A 14,354-nucleotide genomic window follows, 5' to 3' on the forward strand; every position below is an offset into this window, starting at 1 on the left:
TTAGTGACTGATGCTATTTTATACTATTTATTTATACTTTCTTCCCTTGTAGGGAAATTTGTTGCCTTATAGTTGGGCCAAAAAAATGGTATCTTAGAAGGCAGCATAATTATAGAATCTCTATTTTTTGCAACAGGAGTGTCTGTGGTGCCTTACAATGGTGCCTATTTCATTAGATCGCTATATTTTGGAACAAAGCCATAGTATTTCCAGGAAATTATATGTTGAAACTCCATTCCTGATTGTTTTGTGGCTGGTCTGGCATAGTTGATAACTGGTGAAGAAGCATAATCATGTCATACCTTTGAGTGAGTCACTTAATGTCACGGGTCTGTCACGGATGATGGTGCAGGATGAAGGAGAGGCTGACACAAAGACTCCAATTCAAACATTTACTTATATAATCAAAACTCAGATACAGAATGACGGTCATACGGAAACACTCAAGCTTTACACCATGTAACATAGACGAGAACCGACCAAGACAGACCGAACAGAAGAAACTAAATACAAGTCCAAATGAACACTAACGAGGTGAAGACAGGTGACACAGATGATTAAGACGATGAACAGGTGGATGATTGAGGGAGTGAATACAGGTGTGGAGACAAGGATTCTGGGAAGTGTAGTGCAGACAAGGACAGACAGGTGCAGACGAGGACTGTGACATTACTCCCCCTCCCGGTAGGCGTGACCTCACGACTTAGAACAGGGGTGGGAGGGTGGGAATCCTGGAGTCCGTAACGGGAAGGCGGACCGGGTGCAGGAGGATGGACTCCAGGATGGACCAGGCGGCCATGGCGGAGCAGGACGTGGGCGTGGCCATGGCGGAGCAGGACGTGGGCGTGGCCAGGGCGGAGCAGGACGTGGGCGTGGCCAGGGCGGAGCAGGACGTGAGCTTGGCCAGGGCGGAGCAGGACGTGGGCGTGGCCAGGGCGGAGCTGTCGGACCCTCAGGCGTCCAGGGCAGTGGAGACCCTTCGGGTGGCCATGGTGGTGACGAACCCTCGGGCGGCCACGGCGGAGACGAACCCTCGGGCGGCCACGGCGGTGAAGCCCCTTCGGGTGGCCACGGCGGAGAAGCCCCTTCGGGTGGCCACGGCGGTGAGGCCCCTTCGGGTGGCCACGGCGGAGAAGCCCCTTCGGGTGGCCACGGCGGAGAAGCCCCTTCGGGTGGCCACGGCGGTGAGGCCCCTTCGGGTGGCCACGGCGGTGAGGACCCTTTGGGTGGCCGTGGGTCCTTGGGGCACCCACGGCGAGGGCCTATGCCCCCCCCCCAAAAAAATTAATGGGGAGAGTGACAGAGTCATTACTAGTCTCTGGGCTGGACGGAACCAGCGGTGAAGGGGTCTCTGGGCTGGACGGAACCAGCGGTGAAGGGGTCTCTGGGCTGGACGGAACCAGCGGTGAAGGGGTCTCTGGGCTGGACGGAACCAGCGGTGAAGGGGTCTCTGGGCTGGACGGAACCAGCGGTGAAGGGGTCTCTGGGCTGGACGGAACCAGCGGTGAAGGGGTCTCTGGGCTGGACGGAACCAGCGGTGAAGGGGTCTCTGGGCTGGACGGAACCAGCGGTGAAGGGGTCTCTGGGCTGGACGGAACCAGCGGTGAAGGGGTCTCTGGGCTGGACGGAACCAGCGGTGAAGGGAGCTCAGGGCTGGATAGGACCAGCGGCGAAGGAAGCTCAGTGCTGGAAGGGACCAGCGGCGAAGGAAGCTCAGGACTGGACGGGACCAGCGGCGAAGGAAGCTCAGGGCTGGGTTCATGGGCTGTAACAAATGTGTGTGCTGCCCACACACACAAAACAGCCATGGATCCCACAAGGAGCACTGCGTCCTCCAGAGCTGGCTGGACGGTCTCTGGCTGGACGGTCTCTGGCTGGACGGTCTCTGGCTGGACGTGGCTGACGTGAAGCTCTGGCTGGACGTGGCCGACGTGAAGCTCTGGCTGGACGTGGCCGACGTGAAGCTCTGGCTGGACGTGGCTGACGTGAAGCTCTGGTACTGGAAACTCAGGATCGGCTGGTGTTATAGTGAGGGAGGAACCACAGACAAAAAGAGCTCGGTCCAAGAACTCAAGAAAAGGTCGGTCTAAGTCTTTGAGCAGCAGTATCTGGGTTAGTGGATCATCTAGTCCTCCCCAAAACCGTTGCTTTAAAAACTCCTCCTCCCAGTAATCATCCTGATACAGATGCAGGTAAACTTCCACTAATTCCTCCAAAGAACTTCCATTCTGGTTGAACAGAAACGTATCCATAGCGTCCTCCTCCATTACCTTCTTGGTCGGTTCTTCTGTCACGGGTCTGTCACGGATGATGGTGCAGGATGAAGGAGAGGCTGACACAAAGACTCCAATTCAAACATTTACTTATATAATCAAAACTCAGATACAGAATGACGGTCATACGGAAACACTCAAGCTTTACACCATGTAACATAGACGAGAACCGACCAAGACAGACTGAACAGAAGAAACTAAATACAAGTCCAAATGAACACTAACGAGGTGAAGACAGGTGACACAGATGATTAAGACGATGAACAGGTGGATGATTGAGGGAGTGAATACAGGTGTGGAGACAAGGATTCTGGGAAGTGTAGTGCAGACAAGGACAGACAGGTGCAGACGAGGACTGTGACACTTAATACGTTTGTCTAATAAAGGAATATAAATTCTATTCCTTTTGATTCTTCAGAAGTTCCATCACTACAGTGTATATCGAAGTGCTGCCCCCCAACAACCAGAGCCCTCCCCGTTTCCCTCAGCTCATATACAGCCTGGAGATCAATGAGGCCATGAGGACTGGAGCCACACTGCTCAACATACAGGTGACTTCCCCATCAGCTCCACTGGTGATTAAAGGGATCGTTCACCCACAAAATGAAAATTCTGTCATCATTTACTCACCAAACCTGTATGAGTTTCTTTCTTTTGCTGAACACAAAATACGATATTTTAAATAATGTTGGTAACCAAACAGTTGATGGTAGCCATTGACCTCCATAGAAATTTTTTTTCCCCCTAATATCTCCTTTTGTGTGCAACAGAACATGTTTGGAACAACTTGAGGGTGAGTAAATGACAACACAATTTTCATTTTTGGGTCATTTTAAAGATATCTCTTTAAGCTTCTCTCATTAGGATCTTGTTTAAACAAAAATGTGTTGAATATTAATTATACTAAAATTATAGATTAAAAACACTATCTCAGATTTACACTATCTGTCAAAAGGTTGTAATAATTTTAAATGTTTTTGTCTCTTCTGCTCACCAAGGCTGCATTAAATGGATCAAAAATACAACCAAAACAGTAATATTGTAAAATATTATTACAATTTAAACTGTTATATATTTGAATATATGCTGAAAAGCTGAATTTTCAGCATCATTGCTCTAGTCTTCAGTGTCACATGACCCTTCAGAAATCATTCTAATATGCTGATTTGCTGCTCAGTTATGAATAATTATTATTGGTGCTCAGTTATTAGTAATGTTTCTTCTGATTATCAATGTTGATTTTTTTTTTCGCTGAATATTTTTGTGATACATTTTTAGTTCATGATTCTTTGACAAATAGAAAGCTCAAAATAGCAGCATTATTTCAAATATAAATCCTTCGTAACATTATAAATGTCTTTACTGACACGTATTTTGTCCTTGCAGAAAAATATTAATTTTCTTATATTTATTTATAAAAAAAAAAAACCGTTGATATTGATAATAAATGTTTCTTGAGCTGCAGATCAGCATATTAGTTTTTTTTAAGGATCAAGTGACACTGATTAATTTTTCATCAAATAATTGCAGCTTTTGTGAGCGTACTTCTAAAGAATGAAAAAAAAATCTGAATTATTTCAAACTTTTCACCATTTATATAAATATATCCACGTACATTTTCACCCAAACCTTGATGTTGAAAAAAGAAAGATCTACATATCTGACAGCAAAACAAACTATATACTGTATTTAGGCATCTTATATTTTATATTTTGCTGTCAGAGGTTTCGTGATGACGAAGTATGGAGGTTGAGTCTTTCTGTGCGTAATTGAATTAACACAAAAGCGCTTTCTGTCATTTGCAGGCAACCGACCGTGAAAGAGATCCCATTACATATACCATCCTGAGAGGAGATCCAAACAACGTCTTTGAAGTCTCCCAAACGTAAGCTGGCGTTAAAGGCCGGAAAAAGGCTGCTCTGCCAAAATCTCTCCTTTCTGGCTTTGAATGAGCAAAAAATGATGTCTTAATTGTGATACAGGCACTGTCTTTATTTTGCTTTGCACTCACACAGAAAAATACAGAGAAACAAAAGCGTATTCTCTTTGAAATATGTGTGCCTTGGTTAGTCACGTCCTAGTATGCACTGGATTCAGATTACATTCTGACACAAACATGATGCATAATTAATAAGAACCGAAGAAAATATGAAATCCTCCATTTCAAATAGCAGCTTAAGACATTTCAGCTTTTGCTTGCAGTGAAGGACCGATAGTCCTTAAATGTTTTTAGAGCAAATCCTCAGATGCATTTTATTTGATTTAGCACTCAGTAAAACGAGTAAACAACATTAGGTGAGGATAGTGGCTGATATCTCACACTCTCTTTCTTTAGTAATGCATTTAGTAAAGCATGTTATAGTCCGTAGTGTGGAGGGTACCAAAGGGTATTTCAATCATAGCCCGCAGCAAACTTTCTGATCCTGTTCTCCAGTTATTTAAGCAAGATACTGTTTCACAACCATACACTTCTAATGAACTGTTACTGTTCTTTCAATACGCAGCAGACGAAGAACAGAACTAATGTGGCTTTATTTCTTGAACTACCTGTGCTTATCTCTCACGGTTACAGCCCCTTCCCTTCCTCTCCTCCTTCCCACAATGCCTTCTGCTCCCCGCTGAGTTTACGATAGAGCTGTCTGTTAGAGGGGTTTGTGTAACTGTGGAGCCTAGAAAAGTCTGGCTGGAGGATGAATATTATAATATAAAGTATATGTTTAAAAAGCACATTCATGGGGTTGAAGGTGTGGGGTTATCCTTTCAGAAAGTAAGCGAAATGGCAATTTAAAAGTGGAATTATTCAGGAAAGTTCAAAACGACTGTGATAGATTTTCAAGCGGAAGGGATGCAAGAGTTTTAAATGGATTTTAAATATTCTCAATTTAGCTTAAGCTCACCTACTTTATTTTGGCAACCAGATATGTCTGATAACTTGTACATAAAGCACGATAGATTAGATCTTCGAGCTTTGTGTCTTCGGGGTTAAGTATGTTGTTTCATGGGGGCCGTCTTTGTAACTTAAAATAATCATATCACACTTATAAAAAAAAAAAATATAATAATAATAATTCACTTCTAATATTATATTTGTTTTTGGTACCTTTTTTATTGTAATTTTATCACTTACCCTTTAATTAACTCTTTCCCTACCATTGATGAGATTTTGTGTAATTTAAGAAACAACGCTTCCCCCAGCCAATGATATGTTTTTTCGGCAATCCGTGTTTTCACTGTTATGCAGTAGGTGGCGCTATTACAAATATACTTACATAGTACGGAATCTCCAGATCCCAAAATAAGTGGATAAGCTGCTTACAATTAAGCAAACATACAGAGCCCAGCACATGCAAGAAAAAAAGGTTAATAAATCGAGGGAATGAAATAGTAAATCATCTGCACAATTTACTAAATCGAGGGAATGAGTTAGTAAATAGCGCACGATTTAGCCTACTATTTATTTTTTCCTGCATGTCATGTTCGGGGCTCCGTACAAACGTGATCACCAATGCATATAAATCAAAACTGAATTGCATTGCGGCATTCATAAAACAATCTGGACTGAAATGTTACATTCAAACTATTACAAGATGACTGAAATGATCATAGACATTGTTAAAAAATGAGACCGTTGGGATTCCTCAGAAGGATATGCAGAGCTGTAGGTGCTACACACAGCCAGGAATAGCAGTTTAGCAGATTTTTCTGCATAATGTAAATGGTGTGTGCGCATTGCGATGTCATATTTGCGCATGTCATATTTATTTGACTTCAATGTGACAAGTTTCTGTCATTATTGATGTGTGACTGTGGGGAATCTTGCATTTATGTGCATTTATTCAAATGTATTCTGCCTGATGTAAGAGAGTTGCAAAAGTAACTTCAAAACAAGTCTCTTTTTTAACTTTAGTTTCAATTCAATTCAAATTTATTTGTGTAGCGCTTTTCACAATACATATTGTTTTAAAGCAGATTTACAGAAAGTGCATTTTAGAAGTGTACATAGACAAATACAGTTAGTTAATCATGTATTAAAGATTGAGGAGGAAGTTCTCCTCCTTGAGTTCTTAAAGTTACAGTATATTTTCATATTACAACAAAATAAAATAAAAAAGGGTAGAAGAAAATTTGATTCAGGGCCTCTTTAGTCTGTGGAGACATCATGACAAATCCCAACAAATTCCAAGATTTGTGACAATATATAAATTTCGTACGGTTCACTTTTAGGTATTCATAAAACCCCAGATATAAATGCATTTCCATAACCAGCTTGAATGGTTTGGTTGATCTTTGCAGCTGCAGTCTATAATAACAGTAATAAACTCTGTGTTCTCTGTTTATCATTTCAATTGATGCTGTTCAGTAGGGCATCGTCTGCACGTCTAAAAGCATACGTGCACCATGCATGCAAGCTTTTTTAGGCGTGCAGACTTTGCTTCGCAGTGAATGTGTTATGAATATACATGAGGTCCTCTGGAGACTTAAAGATGCCGCTTTGAATTTGCTTATTTCATTTGGAGAACGCATGACTGTGTGCGGTTGTGTCCACCCTCTTTACAGATCCTCTTTGGGTTTTAGGGGACGGTTTGTGTCAAGACGGAATGATTGACTGCTTGAAAACATGAAAGGGCAAATTCACTAAATAATTTTGGTTAGTTTACACATGGTATTTCAGCAATGCATCTCATTCAAATAAACATTCGCAATCTAATTAAGAAGGCATTAAATGTTCTGAAATATTAGCAACATTTTTCTGCACAAATTAGGCCTGTAATATTTGATTTTAGATGTGTGTGTGTGTGTGTGTGTGTGTACTCTTTATATCAAAAAAGGCAGCAGTTATTTATCAAATGAATAAAAAATAATAAAATGCTTTAATCTTGAATAACAACAAAGTCGATTGCATAAAAGTGTGATGGAATAAGTACTAAATTAGGTCTTATTTTGTATAACTCTATAGATATAAAAACAAAAATACAAAAAATGCTCTTAACTAAATAACTTTTGTAACTGTATTGAGGATGTAAATGCATTTAATTTGTAGAGTGAAGAATAAATAAACCTACCTAAAAAGCACTGTTTATTTCAAATGTTTATGTTAAATGGATCAGCTGAATGTTAAATGGATCAGATTCACGTTCATTAAAAATGATTTGATGATATCCAGCAGGTATAACTTAATACATTTGTTTTTGAACTTCTCTAAATGAAAACATGATCAAAACACTATCTATTTTAATGACAAAACTTCAGATAAGAGAGCAAGTGACAAATATTGGTATCAGATTTGGACAATAATGATTTGTTAAAATCGGTATCGGCGCAAAAAAAAACTATCAGTGAATCCCTAATTTCTATGCATATTTTTAATTTCGAAAAAAACCTAAAAAAAAAAAAAAAATCAATAAAGAACAATTAAAAAGTAGGCTATGTTCACTTCCCAAACATTTAATTTAATTCAATGCACTAATAACCTTTATTAGTGCCATAAATGCCATAACGCCTACCATAAACTGTGTATTTATTGATTGATTGATTGATTGATTTGGTTTGTATTGGTATTCGTAGAATAATCAAAGTAACCCGGCCACCAAACAATCCCCCAACTTTCACGATCCACAGTTTTGTTGTATGGCTCACTCCCTGCTTTACGAGTTCTCAATAAAACTTACATTGCCGTGTAAACAAAGGTAAATGTGTGAACAAACGCACTCCTTACTAGAGCTCATTTGAATGGGGCACAATGTTTCACTCATGGCTGCTGTCGACTGACAATTAATTCAGTCCTAATCGTCCCCAGGCACACGTAAAATATCCTCAGCCTTTCACAGTGGCGGGCGCGAGTCTTGCAAGGAATGAACATATTTGCTGGCCATGTCATTCAGCGGCACATAATTCCATCCAGCCTATTTTGATGAACTAATTTCCGCTGAAAATGATTCACTTTGTCTGGATTTTGGCTGTGGCCTGTTCTGCGTATGACATTTTCCAGTTTTGTTTTCTCAGCACATGGTGTGAATTTTAACACTTTTAACCTTGTTCCACTTGTCCTCAGGTTTACGACAAAATCTTTGCTTTCAGGTCTGGGCTATTGTTGCTGGCGAAGACGCTGGACAGAGAGATCGTGGATCACTACACGCTTACTATCACAGCCTCCGATGGAAACCCAGATGGGGTAAGACTGAAGTCTGTCAATCAATCACACCCCACTGAAGACGAAACGCGGCTGTAGATGCAGTTCAAAAGATCGCAATCGAAGCTTCTGCTTAAACAGACATCACACGTAGACACAGTACAACATGTCATGCAGAGTCTAGCAAGATCAATCATGCTGAAGCAAAGAAGTGCAGACACAAGAGTTAGAAACCATCATAAAGATGTACAGTCATCTTTAGTACCACAAATCTGTACAGAATTATAGGCTGCATGAATGTTATTACACAGTTGTATATAAATTAGGGAGGCACCGATATATTGGCCAATTCATTTTTTTTCTATAAATATACTGTCATTAAAATAGGTTCATTTTAAAAATACAGAAACAAAAACATTTTGAAAAAGTAAATGTTCTGAAAGCATTGAATAAGATCCCATAAATCCCTTTACAGAAAAGCTTTACAGTAGTAACAAATAAATATGATATTCTATTATTTGATATGATTAATATTATATTTTTAAATATGATGGTTTCATTATAATCATGGAGATTATCTCTAAGATGGACACCTAATTTGATATATCATATTTACCATCTGATTCTAACCATGTCATGTCAACAAATGGAAAAGTCAAGCCAGCTATTTATTATCATATTCATTATTGTGCCGTTCGCCCCGACAGCAGGGGCGCTTTTACCCCAATTACCATACTTTTATATATTCTTCCGTTATTGAAAATATTGTCCTGTCTGGGGGACTACGGATGAAAAATACCCTTTGGCTAAATCCGGTTCAATAGATGAAATGGAAATTTTATGTTAAAAATTGTGCATGGTCCCTTCATAAAAATAATAATAATAAAAAAATGTAAAAAAAAAAATATATATATATATATATATATATATATATATATATTGCTTTTTTTTTTACCTTAAACAAAACTAAAAATCAGTAACAAGAACTTTGTCTCAAAATATAGACATTCATTTTATCGATTCTCATTTGCTACATACATCTATAACATTTTAAAAAACATTAAATTAAATTAAACTTTAAATTAGATCAAATCAGCATAGAATCACATTTGCGCTGCTGCCACACGTCAAGGATCAGACAAATTTCCACGTGCATCATCAAAAGGTCATACCCTGGTGCGCCTTTAACCCCGTTGAACCCTATTTGTAGTGATGAAACTGTGTATTTTTACCGAAACACTAATGATATTAAAGGTTTTATTCAAATGAAAACTGAAAAAAAAAAGAAAAGTTTAATTATCAATGAATCAAATTTGTTTAATAATCTTGATTATTTTAACTTTTCAATAATATAATTAGTTTTCTACTTTCAGTTGAAATATAAACATTTAAACGGTGGCCGTAATAACTTGTTTTCATGACAGATTTATTCAAACACATCAAATAATGAAGACACCACTAACTTCGAAAGCAACAAAGCACAAAGCCTATGGCGATTGCAGGATGGGGGGCATGTTTCAAAAAATGGTTAGGGATGTTTTGTTCACATATCAACAGAAAACAGGATTAGATTAAAAGATCGATCTTGGAGAATGGTGTGAAAAGGGAAAAACATCCAGTATGCGGCAGTCCTGTGGGCGAAAATGCCTTGTTGATGCTAGAGGTCAGTGGAGAATGGGCCGACTGATTCAAGCTGATAGAAGAGCAACTTTGACTGAAATAACCACTCGTTACAACCGAGGTATGCAGCAAAGCATTTGTGAAGCCACAACACGCACAACCTTGAGGCGGATGGGCTACAACAGCAGAAGACCCCACCGGGTACCACTCATCTCCACTAGAAATAGGAAAAAGAGGCTACAATTTGCAAGAGCTCACTAAAATTGGACAGTTGAAGACTGGAAAAATGTTGCCTGGTCTGATGAGTCTCAATTTCTGTTGAGACATTCAGATGGTAGAGTCAGAATTTGGCATAAACAGAATGAGAAGATGGATCCATCATGCCTTGTTACCACTGTGCAGGCTGGTGGTGGTGGTGTAATGGTGTGGGGGATTTTTTCTTGGCACACTTTAGGCCCCTTAGTGCCAATTGGGCATCGTTTAAATGCCACGGCCTACCTGAGCATTGTTTCTGACCATGTCCATCCCTTTATGGCCACCATGTACCCATCCTCTGATGGCTACTTCCAGCAGGATAATGCACCATGTCACAAAGTTCGAATCATTTCAAATTGGTTTCTTGAACATGACAATGAGTTCACTGTACTAAAATGGCCTCTACAGTCACCAGATCTCAACCCAATAGAGCATCTTTGGGATGTGGTGGAACGGGAGCTTCGTGCCCTGGATGTGCATCCCACAAATCTCCATCAACTGCAAGATGCTATCCTATCAATATGGGCCAACATTTCTAAAGAATGCTTTCAGCACCTTGTTGAATCAATGCCACGTAGAATTAAGGCAGTTCTGAAGGCGAAAGGGGGTCAAACACAGTATTAGTATGGTGTTCCTAATAATCCTTTAGGTGAGTGTATATTCGCAATGGTGGAAATTTAAATATGTGGCATTAAGTTTATAAGAAATAGGAAGACAAGCCTTCCATTGTTTCATTTATTCAGTCAATCAGTCACTCAATCAATTAAACTGATTGATGTTTGTTTATTCATTCATTTCATGCAAAAGTGTTTGATTTGTTTGTTTTTATGCCTATATAAATGCAATTTTGAAAATAGAAAAACATTTTGAATCAGGATCAAAGTAAAGAGAAGTCTAACATTGATTCATTTATGCAACAAATCAGTCAATAATGTGAGTCAATCAAACAAATGTTTCCGCCACTCACTGATTGCTGTTTGTTCGTTCATTTGTTCATTTGCTCGTTTGTTTGTTATTTTCTAAAAGTATTTGATTTCCTTTCATGGGGTGAGTTTCCTAGCGGTCGCCAGTGACTCTCCTGTGCACTCCACTTTCACAAAGGGCTCAAAGAGATTGATCTAAATAGAGGAAAATGAGGTGCATCTTACAATGGAGTGATTATGCCGTAATGATGGAGATAAATGAGCCGAACTGGCTTTTTAATTATGAAGCACCTTCTTTCACTCCAATCTCTCACTGAGCCTATATCCCTTACTGGATGAACCAACAGAGAAAATCTCACTTAGTATTCATCAATAAAAGAGATGCCTGGATTTACAACCCGCTTCAAGGACATGTGATGTGTTCACCTCCAAACTCAAGGATAATGACTTGCCTTCCTCAGGAAGAAAGTGCATAAAGATCCGGCTTTAAGCACAATGGTGTCCATATATATCCAAACTGTCAAGGTGTTTGTCAGATGGTGGAATTATGTTACACCAGAGTCGCACGTCTTTGCCTTCACCGTCACGTCAGCGTAGCCTTTACAAACAAATGAATGCGATTCCGATACTTTAATAACCCCTAGAATAATTCAAAGCACTTCTTAATTGGCAGAATTCTCTGAGCCTTGATCGCTCCTCTTTCCTGGCCTGTTGAGAAAGACGTCACTGTGTGCTTAGCTCATGAAAGTAAGATGAGAAAACAGTGCAGCAGGTTTCATTCCCGTCTTCCCATTTACCCACGAGTCTCCCTCCATGACCTTTCTGCTTCGCTTGCGGATAAGAGCCAAGGGTGAAGTTGAGACATAAGGCTGGGGGAGCAGGTGCGGTTTGGGAGGTTTTTAAAATTCAGTGACCTTTGCTAAACCACCTGGTCATTAGCCAATTTAATAAATAGTCCTTTTTTCTGAAGAGGAGAGTTGGGGAAATGGGTCCCTTTCTAAGGGCCCTTGGCGACACTCAGCGTTTGACCTCTGTCCCTGCTGAGGTCACTCGGGCTGCTCTTTGTTTTGCTCAGGGAGTAGGAGAGATTTGACCCAGACAGATTCACAGAAACAAAGTCCACAAGAGAGACTTTTTCATCCCCAAACTGTGGTTAGAGGAACAGACGCAGCCAGACGTCTGTCTTGTGTTCACAGACATTTGACTATTGGCATAAAGTCTTTCTTGTTCTCTTTGCATGGATGGGCAAAATTCAGAATTTAAAAATTGTCTGTGTGTTTGTCTGTCCGCTCATCTATCATCTGTCCGTCCATCCATCCATCCATCCTCTATCCATCTGTCTGTCCGTCCATCCGACCGTCCCTCCCTCCATCCATCCATCCATCCATCCATCTATAATCTATCTGTCCGTCCATCCATCCATCCATCCTCTATCTATCTGTCTGTCTGTCGTCCGTCCGTCCGTCCATCCATCCATCCATCCATCCATCCATCCATCCATCTATCTGTCCATCTGTCTATCTATCTATCTATCTATCTATCTATCTATCTATCTATCTATCTATCTATCTATCTATCTATCTATCTATCTATCTATCTATCTATCTATCTGTCTGTCTGTCTGTCTGTCTGTCTGTCTATCTATCTATCTATCTATCTATCTTTCTATCTATCTATCTATCTGTCTGTCTGTCTATCTATCTACACTCTAAACAATGCTGGGTATCTATCTATCTATCTATCTATCTATCTATCTATCTATCTATCTATCTATCTATCTATCTATCTATCTATCTATCTATCTATCTATCTATCTATCTGTCTGTCTGTCTGTCTGTCTGTCTGTCTGTCTGTCTATCTATCTACACTCTAAACAATGCTGGGTTGTTTTAACCCAAATTTTGGTAAAATATGGACAAACCCAAATGTTGGGTTAAAAATGTAATTTCAAATTTTAACCCAACTTCAACTTTCACTTTCAACTGTAAATTTTTTAATTGCATATTTAACACAACATTTGGGTTTGTCCATATTTGACCCAAATTTGGGTTGAAACAACCCAGCATTTTTTAGAGTCTATCTATCTATCTATCTATCTATCTATCTATCTATCTATCTATCTATCTATCTATCTATCTATCTATCTATCTATCTATCTATCTATCTATCTATCTATCTATCTATCTATCTATCTATCTATCTATCTATCTGTCTGTCTGTCTGTCTGTCTGTCTGTCTGTCTGTCTGTCTGTCTGTCTGTCTGTCTGTCTGTCTGTCTGTCTGTCTATCTATCTATCTATCTATCTATCTATCTATCTATCTATCTATCTATCTGTCTCCCTGTCTGTCTGTCTATCCTTCTATCTATCTGTATCTATTTATCTGTCTGTCTTTCTGTCTGTCTGTCTGTCTGTCTGTCTGTCTGTCTGTCTGTCTGTCTCTGTCTTTCTTTCTATCTATCTATCTATCTATCTATCTATCTATCTATCTATCTATCTATCTATCTATCTATCTATCTATCTATCTATCTATCTATCTATCTATCTGTCTATCCATCTATCTATCTGTATCTGTCTGTCTGTCTGTCTGTCTGTCTATCTATCTATCTATCTATCTATCTATCTATCTGTCTGTCTGTCTGTCTGTCTGTCTGTCTGTCTGTCTGTCTGTCTGTCTGTCTGTCTGTCTGTCTGATCTATCTATCTATCTATCTATCTATCTATCTATCTATCTATCTATCTATCTATCTATCTATCTATCTATCTATCTATCTATCTATCTATCTATCTATCTATCTATCTATCTATCTATCTATCTATCTATCTATCTATCTATCTATCTATCTATCTATCTATCTATCTATCTATCTATCTATCTATCTATCTAAAGCTTGTATCCTTGCTGTTCCTAATCACAAGATGTGGACCTGTGTTTGTTGACAAATGAAAGCACCTTGTGTGCATTTTGCCTCAACTCTTGATCAGTTAACCTTATGTTACCTCCACAGCGTAGTGCAAACTCAGCAGGGTTTATTGCCGGCACATGAAAGATTTACAGGGCCTATCTGCCAAATACTCCAGCATTTAAACCTTTAACATATAAGTCCAAGCAGCAGGGGAAGAAGAAAAAACAAATCTGCTAATTATTGGAATA

The 14,354-nt window shown here is 39.5% G+C and overlaps 1 protein-coding gene across 3 annotated transcripts in view; it reads left to right on the forward strand.

Moving 5' to 3' along the window:
• The window catches only part of pcdh15b (protocadherin-related 15b), a 248,948-nt gene that overhangs the window by 127,497 nt on the left and 107,097 nt on the right, over nt 1-14,354 (forward strand). For all 3 annotated transcript variants that reach the window (XM_056245931.1, XM_056245929.1, XM_056245930.1), the window contains exons 16-18: nt 2,692-2,824; nt 4,079-4,158; nt 8,352-8,445. In XM_056245931.1, the coding sequence (XP_056101906.1) occupies nt 2,692-2,824; nt 4,079-4,158; nt 8,352-8,445 (307 nt within the window). The remainder of the gene's footprint in view (nt 1-2,691; nt 2,825-4,078; nt 4,159-8,351; nt 8,446-14,354) is intronic.

The sequence above is a fragment of the Rhinichthys klamathensis genome, unplaced genomic scaffold (assembly GCF_029890125.1).
Source record: "Rhinichthys klamathensis goyatoka isolate OS25496 unplaced genomic scaffold, OSU_Roscu_1.1 h1tg000035l_1, whole genome shotgun sequence".
Classification (NCBI taxonomy): Eukaryota; Metazoa; Chordata; class Actinopteri; order Cypriniformes; family Leuciscidae; genus Rhinichthys; species Rhinichthys klamathensis.